General features: G+C 33.0%; 1 protein-coding gene across 1 annotated transcript in view; it reads right to left on the bottom strand.

Moving 5' to 3' along the window:
* Positions 1-840: 840 nt before the first annotated feature.
* Positions 841-25,148, bottom strand: part of BMP2K (BMP-2-inducible protein kinase) — a 34,397-nt gene continuing 10,089 nt past the window's right edge. The window contains exons 4-12 of the mRNA XM_012937825.3: positions 24,860-25,002; positions 20,908-21,029; positions 17,854-18,068; positions 14,429-14,532; positions 12,738-12,841; positions 10,633-10,969; positions 5,834-6,009; positions 4,297-4,657; positions 841-3,396 (exon numbers count right to left, since the gene is read on the bottom strand). Of these exons, the coding sequence (XP_012793279.1) occupies positions 4,303-4,657; positions 5,834-6,009; positions 10,633-10,969; positions 12,738-12,841; positions 14,429-14,532; positions 17,854-18,068; positions 20,908-21,029; positions 24,860-25,002 (1,556 nt within the window). The 3' untranslated portion in view covers positions 841-3,396; positions 4,297-4,302. The remainder of the gene's footprint in view (positions 3,397-4,296; positions 4,658-5,833; positions 6,010-10,632; positions 10,970-12,737; positions 12,842-14,428; positions 14,533-17,853; positions 18,069-20,907; positions 21,030-24,859; positions 25,003-25,148) is intronic.

Below are 25,148 nucleotides of genomic sequence, written 5' to 3'. Positions count from 1 at the left end.
GGAATAAAGGGAGACTACTGGATTCTGACTCATTGGATGAATCCCTATTATGCTTATTATACGAATACTTAGGTTCGATACTAATGTGGAATTAAAGATGTTTATTAATGATACCAGTCTCTAATAAAAATTATGTTCATAGTAACAATTTTTTCACAAAACTACATTGATATTCTTGTTATTTCGCCAAAAGATCAATTTTTTAGAAAGTTTATGAATAATATGAGATCACATAAATGGTAATAATAAAAGGAATAATAATAATTCACATTTTCTAGAATTAATTTGATTTCATATGCGTATTAACAACACATGTTGCAAATACATCGACATGCATGTAATTCATTTGCGAAGGCTTATTCATTAGGCTTCGAACTTCGGTTAGTTAAAAGCTGATGATTGTAACGTGATGTCCAAATCAAAGTAAATGAATCAGGGTTGGAACTTGTCACCTACTGGCTGAGAACAGAGTACTTTAACTGCTGAATCACCCCCCCTATTCAACTCCCCCATATATATATATTGCCTTTTCTCCCGTGTTCAAGTTGTTGTGTAGATCTAGCCTGGGGGTAATAGAAGAGCTTAGGAACCGAATCTAGCATTCAATTAGAAGACTTATCAAGGTGAAAGGATGGGGAATATAAATGATTTCATGAAAGATACACTTAATCGATAGTGAACACTAACAACATCCAGTTAATGTTAATCAACATGATCATGTTACCAAATGATGTATGTAGTTTTTTTATAAAAAGAAAACACAATTACAACTATATATCGAAAATAATTTTACAAGAATCTGATAACATTCCATTATCACATCAGATATCATGGATTATTGCCATGATAAACTTTGTTATGTATTAACATTTCACAATAAAACAAAAATATTTCCAGTGTTATTCTATAATCATTATTTGAATAGAAGTTATAAATATAAGTGAATGGAGCATAATTGACTAACTTATTTTAGGCAAAAAAACAATACTCATTTAGTAATAGTCTGTTTAAACATTCTAATAAATATTGATTGGAAAGAGAGAACTTTACAAAACAAGTTGAAGAATTAATTATGAGGTAGGGTTTTATGAACGAATTTACAGTTGTTAACATGAATCAGAAGAATGCTAATTGACAGATGATTGTATGAAATGATGCGAAGTATGTCTGAATGATGATAGCTACTTACTTAATACAAGCCTGATATAAAATCAAAACACCGACACTAGCCAGGAAAATAGGTTTTCTATGTAATAAAAGGACGGGCTTATATACAATATATTAATGATAAATATAAGTGGAAGTTATGGAGAGCGAGAGGAAATCAGTTTTTCAGGTCACTAACTGATCTGTCATTTAAGATCTCCATAATATCAGCAATGGACAGACTTATTCTATCAAAATTTACGAAAAACTACAGATTCAATAAAAGGTATCTATATGTAATGAATTCTGTAGGTGTCATCTCGTTTAAACTAGGTTCTTTAGTTATGAAGCTTTTATTGTCTTTTTAGACAACACTATCAGCATAAACTACAGAATGAAGCATTATTAGGATTTCCCAACAACTGATTACACATTTATTCTGATAATCTATAATTCAGTCAGTTTTCGTCCATAATTATGTGACCATTATTTATATAGTTATTTTAGTTGTCTTTATGACTAGACCAACCAGTTCAGTGCACACAATCCTAAAATCCTCATCTTAAATTACAAATATTCTTCATAATATATGATTGAATTTGAATATACATTTGTGCACTAGTATAATGGATCAGTTTTAATTTAATTCCTTTAAATAATGTATTCATACTAATAATATTTGATAAACTTGTCAAGTGATATAATACAGTTAACGACCAGTAAATCACAAACATATTTCTATTCTGTTTCTATTGGTGATAATTTCAATGAAGAATATTTACGAGTGATTAGAACGTTTCTTCAATAATGAAATACATTGTCAAAGAAATTTATGGTAATACACCTTATGGATGAAGGACGACTACACATACTTGTCATGGTCAACAACAAAGATCACACCTTTAAATTTAATAGATCCATTAGTAACAGAATCCAATTTTTGACATAAACAAAAGAAACTTTATCTCATCAAGGTTTTTCTTAACAAAATGTGTCAGAAAATTATTCTTTTTTTCTCTCAATTTCAAATACACAACCTTTAAAGTGGAAATTTACTGTTAATCAGATATAACAAAAGAAAAAATAGACGAAAAAAACACACACAAGAATCTGAATACTACCATTAGTGAATCAATCAATCAACCAGAATAGGTTTCGAATACAATTAGAGAATAAAATGTGAAATAGTAACCAAAGGATAATCTTTTCAATGTATATATATATATAATGGTTATTTTCTGCAAAATCTACTTGTAGTCATCATAAACAAGAAGAAATGAAAATGAGACAAAAGTCATAAGCATTAGAACATACACACAAATACATAGATAGAATGAAATACGAATTAATACATAATGAACAGAAGTAATAAACGTGTGGATCAGATACAAGCGAACACACACACACACAATAAGACACAAAATTAAATTAGGCTTACAAGTAAGAAAATTATACAGATCATATGATGAACAGTGAATTGAAGATAGTAATTCATTAACATAGAACATTAAACAAGTATTGTTTGTTTCAAATGATCAAGGATAAAGAAAGTAAGTATAGTAGTCAAATTATCCGGTTAATTAAAATAAATCAACTTCCATAACATTCTATGTATGTATAAATATAAATTATATTAATTGTTTTGTAAGAAAATCTACACATCATTATATACATATTACATTTGCAAATATTATAAGAAAGAAATCATACAGGATATATTCAATCAAAGATCAAAGGAGAGTGTATTCAAATTGTGCAATATGTAATCCATGTGTGGTCAGAAGACACAGAGAGAGAGGATGAAACTATATATATATATATATATATATATATATATATATATATATATATATATATATATAGCAAGTGAATCTTAGATAGGCGTTGTTCAAATAAGGGATGAAAGAAAGTTAATCCCATTGATATCAAAAAATATAAATATACTACTTCAATCTAAAAAGAATTTGAGATCTGATTGAATTCACTGGTTAAATCATCATCAATCCATTCTAAAGTATAAATCTACTAAAACATTAAAAATTTGGATGCTTTTTTGGTTTAAAAAAAAAACAAAGAAGAAATCATGACTGAATGAAATCTAAAATGTAGGAATATTTTTTATAAGCAGATTGATTCATGTATACATGACAATGGAGTAGATATTATAAAGTAAACACCATCAACAACAGTGGAATTGTTCAGATTGTAGGAAACTATTTCAAAGAATGATTGCATTGAATATTGGTTATTCTGTAGGGATCAAAAGATAAATAATAAACAGATGAACAACTCAATACATTTGGTTTAACAGAAAAAAACTTCACTTGAATAAGATCTTTCACAGTTAGACCCTAATCATTATGATATGTGACCTTCATAAAATCTAGATTGATGTTCAAAGAATGTTAGTATACATCATAATACAGCACGTGTATCGTATTACATGACATGGTACATGGAATTAGTTACAAAACGGTTACAATACAATCCATAATGCTGAACAGACAAATTTTGATAAGTTAACTAAATATTTTACTTGTTTTTTTAAAGACCTCATCAACTGTGTATATTCCTCGTTTAAATTATGAACACTGAGTGTATTCCAGATAAGCATTATTGAGTTCTGACTATGAATTGTAGCTCATTAGTAAATAGTTTGTTACGTAATTGTATAATTTATTGTTATCAAGCCTGTAGATGGATTTCAAAAGAATGTTTGAAATTTTCCTAAAATACGATAATTATCACTAAAAGTGGAATTAAACACTACTTGTTTCTTAGTTTCTGTGTATTGCATTCAATAAATCAAACTATTTGATTTGAGCACATGACACTACTTATAAATTTAAAAAGTAGCGTGCGACTCACTAAATAAAATTAATCGAGTTAAGTCAAATTAAAGGAAAACGAATAAATTTTCGTTGATTAAAATTAAAACGACGCATAATATTTTAAAAAAAACGCAAGGTTCAGTAAATTATAGAAATATGCACCATATTTGCGCAAATATGCGTAACAAACAGGAGGAAACTAAGGAGTTCAGAACAACGCTTCCCGTCGACTACCACAAACTACTTGACACTATTCACTTAAAAATAAACAGAAAAGATCTTGAACATGTAAATAAGAAGTGTCATTACAATTACTTACTGTGATCTATTGATGTTTATTATCATTATTATTACCACTATTACCGCGAATCGCGTCAAAAGCAGCACCGAAAAGATCATCATCATAATCATTAGTAGCAGTAGTATCAACACTATCGACAGTTTTCATATTTTTATTATTATGTATCATGGTTTGATTGCATTGAATATGTCGTAAAGGTGTAGATGAACACATTGTTGATGAAAAGTATTGCTGTTGTTGTGATGGTGAGAGAAAATTATCGGAATTCCCACTAGATGATACATGTTGAACACCAAGAGTAGTGGTTGTACTAGTAGTAGTAGTCGGTTGGTCTATTACATTTAAACGTGGCGATGTCGACATTTCAGCTTTTCTTGAACTGAAGGGGCAGCAAGAAATGTGTAAGACAAAATTAGAGAATATTTTTTCAAGGAGATCATAAATTTATATTATCAATATGTACAGAAGTAAATACCCCGATGAATAAATGAAATAGGTGGAATTTTGATAATTATCATACGTATTTTTGTTGCATATCAAGGGTATTTTCGCATTACCCTAATTGTAAGGTTTTACTGAGATCAGTATCCATTGACATATCATTTTATTGTCTATAAATTATCTCTAATTAATTATGTATTTACTATTCAGTTTTCTACTACAAATGAGCCAATTATATACAGACTGTTATTTCCCATTTCTGTTGAGTTGTATTTTTGCAATCGATACCTGTTATCATGTGAGTCGTCAAGAAATACAGAGTCCATCAATTGACTTTTTTCATGTTTTCATAAAAGTGAGCTAATGTTAGGAAGAAGTTAACCTGGTTTACTTGAGTGACGCTATTTAGGCGTTAGCATACTTAGTAGGTACAATAGTTAAGCGAAAGTCATTAGTATTATTGATGTCAGGGGAACTTAATAAGTTAGCATTCCTGTTAAATGGACATAGAGAAGTAAAAATAAATATATCTGTGAGATAGTCTTAAATATAGATTGCATACAGAACATCTTGATGCTAACTCATGAAAACAATCTGAAATGTCAATTATACGAAGTCGAACCAACTTACAGAATCTGTCTAATTGAAACTGTAACAGTGAGCATTACGGAATTGAGTATCACAAAGAGACTTCGTTCGATAAAGATTATAGTGGACGGGATCTTAATTATGGTAATCAATTAGAGCGACAGTTGGATCCAGGTGTGGAAACTCAAATAAAGAGGGCTCTTTCTATTGTTAGTATTATTCCTTCAGTCATACAGTAGAGTCAGTCGGTTGTGGCCCGAATAACTCAGTGATAAGCTTCTAGACTATGAAGCTGAGTGATACATTTCAAATCCATCAGGGAACACCAGTTCTCATAAAGTTGCATATACGCGCCTCTATTGTTGAGGGTTGCCAACTAGTAAAAAACTTAAAGTAGAGCAGGTTTTCCTGCCAATTATCTCCAAACATCTCATACCAATGCCCTAACCAGATAACTAGATATAAAAAAACTAATGGCATCTAAATGAGCAAAATCACTCAGTCAACTTGAAAATATCACACATACCTTGAAATAACATTGCCTACACTAGTGTATTCAATAGTTGAGCAACTATTTGCCACTGAATCAAATGATTGAGATATTTGTGACAAAGATGCTAAACTTTGTATATGACGTAAATTTGGAGAGAAAATTTTCAAAAATGACGATGTATCACTTGGACAACGTTTATGTCCCAGTAACTAAAAAGCAACAAAATAAACAAAGGAATATCGCATAGAAAAAACGAATGATATTTATTTAACACATAGAGGTCTCCATACTTGGAGGTTTAGGTAAAAATTTAGTTTGATGAAATATATTGATATACAATTAAGTTGTACGAACCAAAGTATATGGATGAGTATCATATTTGGAATTCTAATAGTCGAAATTATGCTAGTGCCGGAAGAAAGTTGGGGCCCAGCCAATCGAGGATGTGGCATCAGTTCATGAGGTCATTTATTGTTGGATTAGAAAGTGTTGGTAAGTAAAAATTATTAGGTTTGTGTCCACGCAATTTTCGTAACTGATTACTAAGGACATTGGGTGATATGACTCAGAATCAGTTAAAATAACAGATAAATTTATTCTCTGTGCTTCCCACAAATCATATGTGTTCAATTATCTCCTTTTTATTCAACGAGTTTACTATTTCGTCATGGATACTATTGTCTAAATTAAATGTTTTCTACTACTATTGATACTGTTTCTACTTCCATTACTTTAATATTTGTCTTGATGATTTTATTGCATTATGCTAACGTGGTATGACAACATGAATCTATGGATATATGCTCTATGTTTTATACTATATGTGACTGACCATTTATTTATTTATTTGAACACATCAAGTTTGGTACAAAGGGGCATCAAACACATATGCTCCACACAATAGTAGTGCATATCCACAATCTAAGCACTAAGAACAGAACCCCGAACCTTTGGTCTCTCGCGAGAATGCTTAGCTTCTAGATCACTGGGGCAGAATTCAACAGTGTTTATGTCTGATTACAATCAATCCGTGATATTGCTCGACCATTTTAGGTCAGTTCGTGATTCAAATAACAGTTCATAACCTCTATACTGTTAATTAATTAGGATTATGACAACAAAGAACTGATAATTAAACGAATAATCCAAATATTCTTATGTTTTCTCTCATTTGTCCGTGAAACGTTTGCACATACAATAAATAGCCTATCTAATGAACGTATATATAATGTAATAAATAAGAAGTGATTAGATAATTAGTTTATAGAGAACAAATTTCATTGAACCAATGCAGTAAGTAATAATGTTACCATAATTTCATAAAGAAATATTTAAATAGTTTAAGTTAACATAGTATTTGATAGATATTCTGCTGTATATGATTACAATTGAAATTATATGAGTTGATCATTTGAATAAAACTTAAACAGAGTTGATCAATTTAATTGTGTATTTGGCATCGAGTAAGAACTAGTGAAACTAACTGATTGTTGTTCAAGTCAAACAAGATGAAGCAGAGTTTAAACCTGGGATTTATTGGCTAGAAGTCGAATGCTATAATTATTAAGTTATTGATCTATAAACAGAGAAAAGTAGTATTCACAAAATAAAACGACTATCAAAAGACTATAGAGAAGTTCGTCTTTTTTTCAAAGGTTGAAGTTAAATCTTAGTGTCATGAGTAATTTTCATCAAACAAAAAAATGAATACAAAGAATATTAAACTAGTCCAACTCGCAAAATAATTCAGACTTCACTAATAAGATTACCACAATATTCAATGTTTCATTGAGTTAGTTTATAGATTAATTATTATTTATTTGTTTGAACACATAAATATTGGTACAAAGGGGCACCGAATACATATGTACCACACAAGTCACTTGATTTGTGCGTGAGCTGTGATACTGCTCGGGTGCCCAGACTGAAGCAGATGGCTTTCTTAAGAAGCCACATCCGAAGCCTTCGACATAAAGACCTGACCCACAAGGCAGTGGAGCAACGTAAGGAGATACAGTCTCATGGTAATCGGTGACCATTTGTTGCTTCAGGATCCTGGAGCCCATTGGTTTGGAATAAGGGTTTTCCAACTCTCCTAGGTGAACCCTCCGTGTCCACCAACCCGGTTAAAGCGTCGGACATTCGATTTTCGTCCTCTCAATTTCGTAAACAACAGCCTCGCTGCAAGAACGCAGTCAGTAGGATTTCCGTGGAAGTGGCTGTACACGCGTGTCAATGCGAGAGCATTTCTAGAGAGAGAAAGAGAGCTGACTCTCCCTACCCTCGGCTGTACCAGGGCATTTGGGGGGCCATGACTTATTCAGTTATGCAAAAAGAGGGTGTAATCAATGTGATACTATTAGACTAAGTCAGTATTACATATTTGACTGAATAGGGTTATAAGCTACGGTTATATATATATCATGATCAAGCTTAATTGACTTCATAATTTTAAAGATAACTGTATAGAAAGCTATAAATGTGAATTGTACAGGGTTACATTGTAAAAATTATTTAGTTAATTACTGATTCATACATTAGTTCTATTCCTGTTCTCGTGGATGATTTGCTGATGATAGGATTGGGTGAAAAACAAAACAAAACAAGAGATAGTCAATATATGAGATGACATTGTAATATGAAAGACAGTTGTATAAGACTAATATCTATCACGATTTTCCAGTTGAAGTCAAAGAAATTGACACAACTCGGCTGTTTGAGACGTTATTAGATATGTTTTAGAATAAAAGTCAATAATGATACACTATTACATAATAATGAGCTAACCTTCCTTTTAGGAAAGTATCCTTTTCATGATACAATTTTAATTCAACTACATCTCTCATTAAATACTACTTCTTTTCAGTTACTAACTGAATGTACTAAGCTTTTATCATTTTGATTCGTCCAAAAAATTATCGATTTATCATTATGATACATACTACTACTTTTTAATGCTCTATTATGGATCAAAATTTCAGTGCTTTATTAAATAAACAAAATAAACATGCGTTTTAGTTTAATAATAAATAAATTTGGTTAGAGAATAAAATACAAAAAAAAATAAACAAACACAATTCTATTTTTAGTGGTTAAGATCATGAGTCAGTTGAAGCTAGACCACCATGAAAAACCCGGAAGCACTGGACGGCTGTTTCGTCCTATTGTGGGACTCCTCGGCAGTGTGCATCCAACAACTCTATTTGTTAACAGTTTTTAACTTCGTCAATGAAAATTATTGATTCAAATTATAAAAGGAACAGTTGATTTGATATTCTAAGAAAAAAATAATTCTGAAACTTAATATTTTAACATAAGTAGAGTTTTAAAAGCATGAAATAGTACATTTAATGAAGAAGTCAACAGAATTATCATAAATTAATTTTAATTGAGGAACTACTAAAAGACAGGAACATTGGAAAACTGTTCATTCTTAGTATAATCTCCTCAAGTAGTGTACACCTACAACCTTAGCATAGAATGAACCTAGGACATCCAGGTATTATAATCATAGTGAACGCTTAACCATTTTATAATCACTAAACCAGAATTCTATAGTATACATTTCCAACTTTAATCATTTTTTGATATGATGTGACGAATCATCCAATGCTACTAGTGACAACTGTTTGATTTCCGATATACTTTTTTTTTCTAAAGAAAAGTAATTAATTTATAAGTAATCAGAGAGTTAATATTTCTGACTAAAATTCGATCAACCTTGGTTGGCAGATGTGGATCCAGTGCAGATTATCTCATGTACGTGCCGTGGCGCATACATTGGAAGAACTGAGAGAAGAGTACAGGTTCGCATTTCTGAGCATATTCCGAAGAACTTGACGCTGCGAGGGACTAAAGCTTTTAACAGTGCAATAGCTCGGCATCTACTTGACACCGGGCATACCGTCGATATTATGCGCGCGTTTAAAATTATCAATAGACAAAGAACTACTACCACTCTCCGCTTTGCTGAAGCCATTGCAATTAAGAAACTGAAACCGGACTTATGCATCCAAAAAGAGACTTTAATAAACTTATCACTACCCTGGTAATCGTTTTGTTACTGTCTGTTTGTTTTGTGTTTTGGTTATTTTATTCATTTACTTATTCTAAGATATTTTATACTCCCCCCTACTACCTAATTCTTAAAATAAATTTTATTCACACATTTCCACCACCTGATCCTCTTAAATCATCTTAACTTTCCAAACCCTATTTAATTATTATTACGTAATCTACCTTATCATTATTTAATTCCATTAATCTCTACAATTATCACAATTTATGAACTTCACTAAATTATTACACCACCTACCCTGGATTAACCCCCTCTTTTGACCTCTGACCTGTTTCTAGCATCTATATATAGTTATTATTGTAATCAAGTTATTTACACTCATTTATGTCAATTGTTTCACACTATCTCCATGTAAAAATCCTATCACAATTTTGGTTTGTAAGCAGCTGACGAGAAACCTCGAAATAATATGAATTCATACTATTCTGCATCAATGTTTGTTCTTGCTCTATTTAAATATCTCAATATAGCTATTATAACACATGTCGACATATAACTGACGGAATTAAGCAAACAATAGAATCCAGGACACGTGTTCCGTCCTGTTTGGGACTCGTCAACTGAATGTACATGAATTCCAGAGTTAATGTTAACACTGCAATTCGGCAGCGGTACAACTGTCTACAGAACAGTATACATAGAGGTTTCAACAAAAATCCAATTAAACTCTCTATAAAAATATGTGAATAGTATGTAACTCTAAAAGAAGTATCCACACCATGCACTACATTTTATTGAGATGCATACAACTTACATTTGTTGATGGTTGTTGATTAAAAGAATCTTGAAATGGCAAACTGATATTTTGATTTGACACAGTTAGTATATTTGAATAGGAAAAGTCGGCAAAGTTTGTCGTAACGGGATTATTATTATTGTCAGTCATTGATGATGTTACAATCGGTGGTCTAATAATTGAATTTACAGTGTTACCCACAATTACACGATTATTAGCAGAGCAATTAGGTCGTGGTCTTTCTCTTGGTGCTACCGACGTATTCGTAATAAATTGATCCGTTGACTGATGAATAGATTGTTTCTGATCAGGTGAACAAGATTTATTTCGAATATTAACGGAAGGAGAAATTGGGCTGATATCAATGAATGAATGGGAAAGTTAAGTAATTAAATGAAGAAAATATATCATAATGCTATTTAATAAAATGATGGAATTTCAATTTGAAAATAATTTTACAGTGATAGTAAACAAAATTTACAGTGGAACTCCTCAGTTGCATATTGCTGGATCCCAGTGTTGATACTCAAACCAAAACTCCAGCCCAGTCTCTTTCACCTTCGAACTTAGTAACTCAGCGGATAACGCGTTGAGCGTTAGGATGGAAAGTTACTAGCTTCGAGTCTTAATCTGACCATCAACATTGAGAAGCAAGTAAGTCTAACTGACGAATTCTAAATAAAACCAACCACTGTCCAACTCTACTAAAAACTTGCAAATGAATGGAAATATTGACGCAATCCTCCCGGAACGTGCCTGATCACTTGTAGTCATTGTAATCAACAACGGGAAAATACAAACCCTTACAAATAACATGCATACTCATTAATATAAATCTAGGACAAACGACAATCAGGTCAGATAAATGAATTCTGTCTCCTATCATAGTGATTCTTAGTATATACATTGGTAATCAACTTCGAACTCTCAAGAACGAGATATTTAAGCGATTAGCATTTAAGCTAGAGATATGTACGCAGGCTGTCACATGTGATCAAACGTACACGTTTATACAGATATGATAGTGATCATAATAATACAAAGAAGTAGACAAATTGTTACTGTTCGAATAACATGGTCTGCCAAATAAGTTAATTGAAGGGCTTGACGAAAGTAACCGTAATCAAAATTAATTATGGGAGAGTTGCTATAGTCTGTTACTAGGCCTTACATACTATGATAGCGTCGATCAAAACCGAGTTTATAAACTTGTACTTAGTATATAGGTTCTACTATAAACGTCTTTATTCACATGCAAATCAAGCTGAGTGAATTGTATTCGTTCAATAATATGAAACGGAGAACACAACACGTTATCGATTGATTGTTCGATAAGCAATAGTGGTAAGATGTATAACTGTGTGAAATAGAAAATATGAATGCTTCTTCATTACTAGATTGTGTTTTAATAAACTTCCAGTAAACAATCAGTTATCATTGATTATTAATTCCAAATAATTGCCAAATTCACAATTGTAGCGTATGAATTGAATGTTCTTTGTAAAAATGTTTGCAATACTGTTGTTTAAAGTGATTAATATGCTTTTTCCATTTAGGGGAATTTAAGTCTAACAAGCTTTAATTAACAAGTTATTAACTTGACAAACAATCGTAAATGATTTGATCTATAAAAAAACTATGACTAATTTGAATTAAATGAATTAGTATTGAGCTGTTTATTGTTTTGACGGTGAGCCTATACTTTATGGACGACCTTTGAGCGACGCTAGAGACCTTGAAAATGTCCACTTACTACGGCTAAATGAGGGTTATAAACTAGTGTGAGGAATTAGGATTAATATTTACAGTTGATAGTTAGGGTTAGGAATTAGATTTAGGGTTTTCATCACGAACTGACATCAGCTATAATGCCGAAATGCTATTTACACAAATGAATTAATTAATTTCGCGCCAAAATTCAAGACCTGTTATCGTAAATCTGATTGGTTCGTCTATAAATTATAGTCTCGCGGTTTTAACTAGATCTTTTTTTGCTTAACCACACTAGACTAGGTCTACATATTCAAACAAGATAAAAAAAAGTATAGTATTTCATCAACTAAATTATCAAAGCTTTAAAAAAGTCATTTATTTAAGAAAACAACCATTCTTATAGTACATACCTATTTTCTGATTTTAACTCAGACGTATGATAATTGACAGGTAATTTGAGTTGAGATTCTCGTGGAGGTACAATTAGATCTTTCCAAAGGGGAACTGGAAGATTCTGTTTGTTTGTGTATGTGTTTATTTTTTATTAAAAAAAAAGAAATAAGAGAAAAGTGATCATCACAACAACGACAACAACAAAAGATAACTAAGAACAAGTCGATAATCATATCAATCATAGAAAATACGAGTTAATTAAAGTAAGACAAATTAAATAAATAAACTCAATAGATTTATTTTTTCACAGACTGAAATCATGAGTCATTTGAAGCTAGACCACCATGGAAAACCCGGAAGCACTGGACGGCCGTTTCGTCCTGGCACGGGACTCCTCAGCAGTGCGCATCCACGATCCCGCACCACACGGGATTCGAACCCAGGACCTACTGGCTTCGTGCGCGAGCACTTAACCAATAGACCACTGAGCTGGTTGGCATCCAACGGTGTTAATGTCTAACTTCAACCAATCCACGAAGTTGCGCCACCATATACCATTGTCTTCAGTGAGCTGATAACTCACAACAGACCTGGTTGAACTCCACTGGTAACGGCTTCCCATTAGAACTCCAGGAGTATCTCTTGAAGTCAGTCACTAGTGAGCAGATGATTATTTATTTTTGTTTCCATTGTTCAATGTTTATCGTGTCGTAACACTTTTTTACACTTGACTGATTAAAATAATTAGAAATATGATGCAAATGACCTTGAGATCACATATCTGTACAATTAAGAAAGTTTACGCTGATTAGACAGATCTCATAATTGATACAACTGTATAATACTCTACATTGAAAAACAAACAATAATTGACGGAAGATAGAATGAGAATATATTTTTTTTAATTGAGTGGATTGAATTAAGAACAGTAAAAGGAGAAATGTGCAAGAAGATATTGATTAAAGAACGGATCTAAATGATGTAGGATTTCAGCTTTTTGTTGGATTGATCAAGTATAGATGATCAGTTATAATGATAGAATAATTGATAATATTGATTTCAGTAGGTACATAAAAAATAAATCTGTACGAACCTGAGATACATGATTTGGAGGATCGGTAAAACAATAAAATTGGAGATAGGTGAAATACGTACCAAGTGACTCATATGTTATTCAATTGTTAATTTTAAGTTTAAAGTGTCTAAATTACTTAAGTGAAAAAGTGTGATATCGCATCATCGTGTGAATAGAAAATGGTGGATATGTAAGGAAAAGTTTAAAATCTATGAATGGTTAGTAGCTCACTGTTGTAAGCACTCAAACTATGGATTATTGAAAGATGAGTTTGGATCTTATTCCACCAAATTTGATAAAAGCAACATACAGATATATATTTCAACGGTGAATACAAGATTTTGAGGTTGACTACAGAGTTGCATATCCGTTTGTTGATCAAAATACTCCAATCGGAATTGAAGACGAGTAGAAGACTGGTCATTTTAAGACTAGACTTACGAAGATGATGCTTAAATGATGAATAGATAAACCTTAATGAATAGAGGACGGTATAAATATATATCTTATCACTTAAAATGTGATTAGTTGATGAAGATACAACTTTATAAGGAAGTTACAAATACAGTGAATAACAAAACAAATACATACAAGAGAATAAAAGATTACAAATTAAATCAAACAACAACATACACCTAAATTCTGAGCAGGATTATTTCGACCCGCAAGCGTAAAGACTAATGCACAAACTTGATAAATATCTGGACGTTTGAATGCATCCACACAAAGAATATAACCTGTGAGAATAAGATGTTTACAAAAAAAAAGAATAAATCCTATCGGAGATGCAATTGAAAATAATGATAAACGTTTTAAATTCAGTAATCAACCTGACACAAACGCACATTGATCTAACTTACCACACCATATCAGGAAAACAAGATGATGAAATTTTCAAAGAAATACGGGTGTAGTAGAAATATTAAGAGTATCAGTAGTAGTGCAAAACATTGGGCATAGACAATATAGTTTAGGAAGAAAGAATGAACTCACTGAACAAAAAATAAGATAATCTTGGAACCCAAGATATGAATGGATCTGAGACACTGAAACGGATTCTGGTTCATATCACCCAACGTCTCTAACAATTGACTACGAAGATACAAGAACTATAACCAGGGAGTTTGTACAAACTAACACTGCTTAATCCGACAGTAAATAACTTCACGGACCCGTACCACATCTTCAATTGGTCACCTCTTTTTTATCTTACCTACTCCTACACACTTTTTGTGAAGAATGTTTTAATGTGTCAGTCAGTCAGTCAGCTACAACGTAGGACCAGGCACATATGTACATCGGTCCAAGTTGCCATACCTCGTTAGCACAGCAAGATGAACACCGGATTCATAGGAGTGGTTAGGTAAAAGGTGGTAATATATATAGGAGAAAGATTGCATATAAGAATATAGTATAGGAAGAAAGAACTAGTTCGTAGAAAGAAAGATATGAAGTGACTTAATGTGGGAGAAAGATAAATGAATTTATAGATAGGTGGTCTGCAGAGACTTATGTTCTATTTAAGATGGCCTTCTTATTACTAAGTTTAGAAACAAGAATTGTGTATATCCCGGTGACCATCTTTGGGATGAATAATCTTGAAGTTCTACCACAAGGGCTGTGGTTTATGTGGACTAAAGCTAATGGTGAGGGTGGGAATAAGAATTAGCCAAATTTGGAAATGTGAATAGCTGTGTTCTGACTTCGTCATAGTATTGTAGTCAACAAAGGACCTAAATAATCCTAAATCATGTAACAGAACAGTCAGCTGTCCAGTGTTTTATGGCCTTCAGTTAATATCAGTCAGTGATGATGTCGATTTGAATATGGTAGTAGCAGTAGAGCAGTTAAAACAAAGTCTTTTAATATTAGCCTTTCTGGATATACTTTTCTGTGATAGAATAACCAATCGTTTTAACGAATACATTAATGAGATAGGTTATAATCTAATTGATTTCAGATAGATATCTACATAGATAGTAGATTAAGTTGACAAACAAACCTACCAACATATAGGCACATTAAAAAGAAGCTCTAAACGATTTAGTTTATATTCAACAATTAGTAAATAATTCTTTGTAACTTTAGTTTGTATGCAAACTAATGAAAAGTTGTTACTTCGACCTTGTTTTTAAAAATATTCTAAGACAATTATCTGTATTGATTTCTTGATTATTTTACAAGTATGTGTAACTTATATTCATACGGATACAAGACTGAATAACAGCTCTCCAAGGTAATTATATGTTATTATGATATAGTGTGGTGTAATATGCTACGAAGCTACAGAATCAGATAAACAACCACAAATAATTGCACTGGCCCAATTTCTCATACTACGTAAGTAAAGCGAAATGCATTGAACAAGACGGATTCCAAAGGAATGTGGTAGTATTGATTATGAAAAAGATTGAACATTGAGAATGTGGATCGAAAGGACAAAATGAAGACGTATGTATCAAGAAATAGAAGAGCTAAAGATCTAGAGAAAAACAAAGGATGAATGCATTTGCACTATTGCGATTGTTTCTAAAACAATGTCAACTATTATTGCGCGAATCCCAGTCGTGTAATCTATGTCAACATTGTTTATTTATTTAAGTGCATAAACATTGGTACAAGAGGATGCCAAATACATACGCGCCGCAGAATAACAATGAGGCCAGTAGTAATTATCATTTATTTGTATGAAGGCTGTGATAATGCTCGGGTGCCCAAACAGAAGCAAATGGCTTTCTTAGGAGGCCACACCTGGAACCTTTGACCTAAGTCTAATCCAAAGGCAGTGAAACAACGTTAGTAGATGCAATCCCATGGTAGTCGGTGACCAACAAAAGGTTCATACGCCTCTTGTTCCCTTACGATCCTGGAACCCATATGCATCACTGGTTTGGAATCAGGGTTCACTAACTCTCCTAGGTGGATCCTCTATATCCACCAACCTGGTTAAAGCGTCGGACATTCGGTTTTCGTCCTCTCAATTTCGTAAACAAAACCCTCGCTGCGAGAAGGCAGTGAGTTCAGACCAACAGGTAGTAATTCCAAGGACTGATGCTACTTTTTTGTCTGGCTTTCTTCTAACATATTTCTACACCAACTAACATCATCCATCGAGGTAAACGTCTGTTGGGCACACTTATGTTCCGACAACCTTATAGTAGATAAAGATTCACAACCTCGTTAGTAAGAGAGTTAAATACACTAGACTTTCAGTCATTCATTCTCACTTTTTTAGATTGGGCACCACCTGAATACATTTAGATTGCTAGGTATCCTTTTCTCCCATAAATGTATCGCAAATCCGGAGGATGCATAGATATGCAAAGTATTAATTAAACTGAGATGACTAGTGTTTAACAATGTACACATGACTATCCAATAAATAAGGATTCAGATAACTAATGCAAGTTGATTAAACTCAACACCATTACACAAGCCAGTGGGTAGCTAAGTGTATAATGAGATGGCTTTTAGAGTGGACAGTACTGGATTCGGGTTCCGGAGTGAACACCAACTCTGTGATGCAGGTACATTCAGCTGACGAGTCCCAAATAGGACGAAGCATAAGTTACGGATTCCAATGCTAACCACATTTCATCTATTCTATATCAAATTGTATCATATTGGTTTTATGGAGGCGATTCGCACAAGATGAATGCATATATGTCAAAACTGATCAATTGCAGTTCTCAACACCGATGGAACGATTCAAATAGCACATACAACATGAGTATAGCTGTACAATAGGTTAATAATTAATAACTTAGAGAAGGTAAAACATATAACTACAGTTTATGCGTAAATCGGGACGGTACAATACGAGAAATATAGAAATACAATATTAAAAGTATATAGTACTTAAGCACTAGAAATTTGAATAATAAATTCTTATAATATAGTTCTCAAAGTTTGAACGTTTCCCGAATCCAACCATGATCCATAATACAATGAGGTTAGTTTTAAAACACGTAAAAACTGAAAGGTGACAGTTTATGAAGAAATATAATTGTTTAAGCAAAAACGCTTAAAATGATATATTAAAAACTAAAAAAACTTACCAATTAATTTATGTAATCTTTCAGAATATGGTGAATTGTCTGGTAGACTAAAATTACCTGATTGTATAGCTAAAATACTATCACCAAATGGTAAATTGAAATAGCATATACAATACAGCATACAACCTAAAGCCCAGATATCGATTTGTGGACCTAATGGAATTGATGAGGATAGATTGACCATTTCAGGGGCACGATAAGCTAAAGTAGTATATCTAGACCATAATAATTCGAAAAAAAATTGCATGAAAATTCATAATGATGATGTACAACAGATTGTAGACATGAATTGAGAGTTTAAATATATAAATCTATTAGTGAAAATGGTTTAAATTGTTCCTTCTGATCAGCGTTATTTGAGAAAGGTTGCTTTCTACGGGACGGGGTTGCTGACTCCATGCCTAACCATTCTTCTTTACCCAGGCTTGGGACCGGCAGTAATCCTTGAAGAAACACAGGTAGAAGTCACCACCTGATGGTTGCCAAGAAGACACTGAATCTAAAGAAGCACTGGACAACTGGACAAACAGCATCACAAATATTCAATACAGCCTCCCCTCGCGATACTGTCGAAATCGACAAATTCAAGATAACTCTCAACAGCAAGTTCCAAGCCTTACAACAATCACTTACAGAAGAAGAAACTATTATGTAGGACTACTGGGAAAGAATCAAAAGAACACTAACTTCAGTGTGTCAGGTGTTGCGCCGCACCAAGCATCATCACAAGTAGTGGATCTATATTGAAACCCTAGATAAAATTCAAGAAGACAGCGACTAAAAACATCCCAACAAGAACAGAGGAAGTTAAGGCACAAGATGAATACACAGAAACAAACAAGCTAGTGAAAAGGAGCATTAGAGCCGGCAAGCAAAAATATGCAGAAGAGCTGGAAATGACAGCGGAAAAAGCTTCAAGAGAACGAGATATGAGACAGCCATATGACACAACGAAGAAACTGACAGGAAAATATAGTAAACCAGAGAAACCGGTCAAGGACAAGAACGGCAAGACAATCACCGAGATTGAAGAACAGAGAAACAGATGGGCAGAACACCTTGTAAATCTCTTCAGTGGATCAGCTCCATTGAATCCACCAGACAGTGAGGCAGCAAAAACATACCTTTCTATAAATGTCACACCAACAACGATCAAATAAATCAGGATGGCCATCCGACAAATGAAGAGTGGAAAAGCAGCAGGACCTGATAACATACCAGCTAAAGCACTGAAGTCAGACATAGAAGCAAATGTAAATGTGCTTCACACTCTACTCAGGAAGATTTGAGAGAAGGAACAAGTACCGATGGATTGGAAAGAAGGATACCTCACCAAGATACCAAAAAAGGAGGTCTGAAGAAGTGTGATAACCACAGATTCATCACACTACTGTCGGTATCAGGAAACGTTTACAACAGTGTTACTGAACCGAATGAAAGATTCAGTAGAAGCTCAGTTTCTAGATCAACAAGCTGGATTCCGTAAGGATCGGTCGTGCACAGAACAATTCGCGACACTATAGATTATCGTTGAACAATAATCTGAATGGAATTTATCACTACACACCAACTTCATTGACTATGAAAAAGTATTTGGTATTGTGGATAGAAGAACTTTATGGAACCTACTTCGACTCTGTGAAGTACCCGAGAAGATCGTCAACATCATCCTGAAATCATACGACGGACCACACTGTAAAGTCATGCATAGAGGACAGCTGAGAGAATCATTTCCAGGGAAGACTGGTGTTAGACAAGGCTGTCTACTCTCCATTTTCCTCTTTCTTCTGGTGGTCGATTGGATCATGAAGATTTACGCATTTGAAGGGAAGCATGGAATACAATCGGCAGCATGCATGCAACTAAACGATTCGAACTTCACAGATGACCCCTCACTTCTATCGCATATACATCAACAAATGCAGGTCAAAACAACCAATGTAGCAGCAGTGTCTGAAGCAGTAAACCTCAACATACACAAAGGAAAAGGCAAGAACTTGGAACACAACACAGAAAACACCATCCCAATCACACTTGATGGAGAAAATCTCGAAGAGGTCGAAACTTATGCATCTGGGAAACATCATCGATGCACAATGAGGACCTGATGCAGACAAAAAGACAAGAATCAATAAAGCAAGGACAGCATTCATACAGTTGGAGAACACATGGAACTGAAAACAACCGTCAACCAACATAAAAGTCACAATCTTCAACACGGACGCCAAGACAGTTCTACCGTACAGAGCTGAAGCGTGGAGTACTACGACAAGCCTCACCAAAAAAGTACAAGTATTTCTAAATAATTATCTACGCAAGTTACTCAATGTCCTTTGGCCGGATACCATCAGTAACAGACTACTGTGGCAGAGAACTAAGCAACTTCGAGATGAAGAGGAAATTAGGAACAGATATTGGAAGTGGATAAAATACAACATCACGGAAATCATCAAACTGCATCCCGAAGCAAGCGCTAACTTGGTATCCCGAAGGGAAACAGAAGAGCACACTTGAACAGAGAATTGGAAGCAGACATGGGAAGAATTGGAAAAAACAACCCAGGACAGGGTTGGATAATGTTGGTGAGCGGGTTATAGTTCTTTTTGTGAGTCAACACGTGTGAGTAAGCAAGTATGTTCCACCACGAAGGATAACAGGCGTAAGTAATTAGTGAAAAAACATTATGGTTAGCGGTGGAACACAGAATTCGTGTTTCGTCCTATTTTGGACTCATAAATCGGATGTACCTGTGTTCCAATATGTTGATGCTCGTATTAAAACTCAAACCCAGTATTGTTCGCTTCAAACGCTAACGTGTTATCCCCTCCTCATCACAATCCATCTATTCCAATACAAAAAAGTTAGGAAAAATGACTATATCGAAGCAATTTGCACAGAATGCACATATACCTACAAAGATTGGTCAAATTTCAATCTTGAATATCAACAATGGGATTAATTTAAACCCTGACTAATATTGATACGAATATATTTTCATAGTTTATTTACCTAGTATACATTTTTGTATTGCAAACTAGAAGAAAAAATATCTACCTAGAAATTTCTTCTTCACATCTTCCAAGACCATGAACACCAGGATGGAGAACACGTGAAGTTGCACTGCCAAAATCACATAGAATAAAATTATTTCGATCGTCAATAAGAATATTGTCGATCTGTCGTTTATAACGTTTTGTTGTCATTTTTCATTGGGGGCAGAAAAGAGAGAATAAAATATAAAATACTTTGATTATAACCTTTTTGTTGTCTGAAAAAAGAAAACTTTTATTCACCAGAAGATTTACGAAAACAACTTAAAGAAAACTAGTTACAAGTCAGTCAGTTAGTTATATTCAATGTACAGGCTAGCACTAATGTGTGTTCGCCCAAATTCTCGTACCAAACTAGTGCAAACAGGTGAATAGTAAACAAGTCGAAATAATCAGAAAAATGATCGTAAGAAAGACTATACACTAAGAATATAGTATGAAAAAAAAACAGAAAGAAAAGGCATGTATGAAAAAATCCTGAAACTTGAGATCTAGAGTAATTCAAAGAGTTAATGCACTTACATCGTTGTGAACGATCACGAGCCATATCACTTAACGTCTCCAATCACTAATTGAGGTTGTCATGCAGACCCTAACTAGTTAATCTGTATTTACCAATATGGATCATTCCAACAGTCAATGATTTCACAGACTGACAATACATATTGGTTTCCCTGACTTTAGCTTTCTTCCAACCAGCTCTTACACCATCAAATATCGAGCATAGAGGTTTGGAGATGATGGGGAATACGTAATGTATGTCTCACTCGCCTTAGCTGATGAAGATTTACAACATCACTAACCGACTACTAGCCAATTTTGACTAATACCCTATGCTTAACCTGAACATTGAGATGGTGTAGAAAATCAATAGTTCAAGCGGATGTTTTTGGTGGTTTCTTTGTCTGAGCTGGATGGCTCGGTCCTGTAGCTTTCTTTGTTCTTCTGAATAACAACACCAGAACGAACTTTAGATAGGAGTGAAGTGTCAAGCTTGGCACTCAGATCAATCCGCAATCAACAAACACGTCGAAATTAATCCAATTTAACAACTAATCAGAAGAATCATGGACATATATAAGACCAAGAATCAGATCAAAGTGATACAATCAAAATAAAGCGGTAGATAATGATAGGTTAAAAATTAACAATAACAAATGAAGGTCGAGGTCAATAGGATAGAATGTTTGTCATATGTGGAGATTTTCGAATAGCATACTTCTGAGCTCAAGTTTGTGCTGATGATATTGTTCAGAGGAACATTGAATGCTTCACGATTATTCCATCCAGCTCAGAGAAAGAAACTCTACCATAACCTGAACATTCTCATCTAGTTGTTTCACGAAATGCGAGACATGCTCCGAAGACACTTACAATCAAAAACCTTCGGATCATACATGTCTTCTACTTTTAAAAACCATGTTTTATCTTACATATTACTGAAAATCATACCAAAAATAAAGAAATAAAGCAGATAAGATTAATTCGGTTGTATGTATTAAACTATTAAAACTCATCGTAAAAAGTTTCAATAACGTTATTCAATTGTTTAAACTGTAGAGTATAAATCTTACATATCGTGGAAAAATCAAATGAGCAAAGTTATTATGCCAAGGTGTGGAGTAATGGATAAGTGTGGAGATTAAAATGGTTAATCAGGATGTAAACCTTTTTCAGACACCTAATGAGTTGTATTGGTTTGTAAATATGTAGATTAGAAAACATAAAGGAGATCAGACAAAAGAATGAAATTACTTTAAGAAAACTTTGTCTTCTCGGCAATGTTAATTACACTAAAACTTTATAGTTGTATTCAGTTATTTTTAAATACATAGAATTAGTACATAACAGAATCGAGAGGTACCGTATTGTTAACACAGTTATCAAGCATCGAATATAAATTGTTTATTAGTTTTAAAGGTATTGAATATATAGTAAAATGAAAGTGATGTATATAAGAAGTGTAAAATATAACTTCATTTGTTGAATATAAAGAAGATATAAAATAAGTGAGTAAATAGAAGTAACAACTGATAAGATCATATTAAAATAAGGGGTTGGAAATGTCTCTTTCGGACACAGAGATCAAGCTTCAATTGATGAATTGTTAAAGCCCCTCACCCATACGCAAGTTCCCTTGACTATCTCAATCCGGATGACAGTACGTGGTCAGAGTTGACTAGGTGTTCGAGAATAGAGAGCTGTTGACTAATTTGCATTCCCCTTTAGACAACTAGAAATGGTAGTTTTCGGATATGTTTGCAAAGTGCACCACCTTTTGTAAGACCAACGTAACCTACTCCACAAGGTTAGGTATACAACAGATTAACAATGAACTAGTCCAAGATGAAAATTAATATTGACACAATGAAATAAATATATAGAAATCGAAGTTTTGCAAGCAACAACCACACATAAATTTGTGCACTAGGTTGTAATATGATAATATATTTTGATAATTACCAGTTACTACTTTCAATCTCACATACAGTGAATACAGAACAATTTTAAAATAAAATAGAGTTGTAAATTATGATTGATTTAGAAAACAACAACAATATTTATTTACACAAACAAACGTGGCCATATTACGTAGTAATTTTTACATATACTAACAGAAAGCGAAAAAAATTGGAATATAACGCTGTTATTATGTTGAATAGATGTAAATTTATACATTCATTTCATTAGTTGATGAGGATTTGTGGAAGTTGATTTTAAATTGTAAATTGTGTACGTTACAGATTGATACCAGTTGGGGAAATATTAAGTATCAGAGAATAATAGACAGTTGTTTCGTTCTATGAAGAGACACTGAAGCAGTGTACACTAACAATCATCACGTGAGGTCAAACTCAGAACAATCAGGTCTCAGGGTAAATTTTCAACTATAAGAACGACTGGATTGGTCGTTTTGCGATATAGCACAATGATCATTCATTATCATTTGTGACAACTATTCTAACATGGCTAAATTCTACCATTAGTCATGACTTCTCACCAAAGATTCAGGAAGATTTTTCGGTTATTTTCACTCATGGTTTTTAACAGTACAGTGATTGAGATCAATCTGTGATGAATATAGTTTATGTATTTATTGATTCAGTAGGGAATATAACTTAGAGAATGATGTATAGTTAAGTATAATTGTGTAAACTCAACTATTGAAACACGAACACTTCTTGTTGATAACTGTATCAAGATGTGAATAAATTTTCTAGCTAAGAATAATTATAAATTCAATGGTTGTTTAGATTTGCATTGGATATTTTCTTACTTAAAAAAACAAACAAGTAACTAATCGGAAATATGTAAATTCGGATGTTACTTAACATTTATAATAATGAGAATAAAATGTGAAGATATTACTTATGGTGATAAATTATTTTTAAAAAGAAAACGAGAATTTTACATATTCGAGGAACGTATTTTCAACACTTTAGTGATTAATATGGAAGAAGTCACTAAAAAATGAAGATGTTAAAGATGAATTTCAAAAACAATCAACAGTTATTGACAGATATGTGACAATGGGACTTCCTTCTATATCGAAGTAATTTATTAATTTCATTTATTATACAGAATGATATTGAAATCTTCTACGGGCAATTAAAATGTTAATCAGATTAGAGTTCTGACACAATTTATCGTTAGGTATGCAAAAATGTATTATACACAAGAACTTAATTTATTTAAGCGGTATTTACTGATAAAACTTGCTCTACTACTATTACTACTATGCATCTGATTCAAGAAGTTTCTCATGAAATAGAGAATTCACTATTACTTTATTTATCCATTTTTACACGAGTAGTGGCTCAGTAGTTAGGACGTTCGAATTTTAGCTACTAAGTCACAGGTTCGAATTCGGTTCCATTTACTGTGGTTTGTAAACAAACATTACCTAATCTTTCTGAACTCAATTCAACAGTAAACAATTATGAAAGATAACATACTTTTAAATCTCGATGAATAATTGGTGTTTTACAATGGTGTAATCGACAAACTGCTTCACAAATATCACTAAATATACGTATAACTTCAGCTTCCGTAAATCTGTGGTGTTGTTTCCGTTCATTTATGAGTTGACTTAAACTACCTTTGAATATACAAAAAAAGATGAAATAAAAAACGAAGAGCTTGTAAATAATAGTTATGATTATTTGTTGAGTCGAAATGTTAACAGATGTAAAAGTAAGCAATCCAAAACTACACAAAGTAGATTGTTTTGTTTTCCTGATAAAT

This window comes from Schistosoma haematobium, chromosome 6, assembly GCF_000699445.3.
Source record: "Schistosoma haematobium chromosome 6, whole genome shotgun sequence".
NCBI lineage: Eukaryota > Metazoa > Platyhelminthes > Trematoda > Strigeidida > Schistosomatidae > Schistosoma > Schistosoma haematobium.
This window is presented reverse-complemented; position numbering and strand designations above follow the sequence as displayed.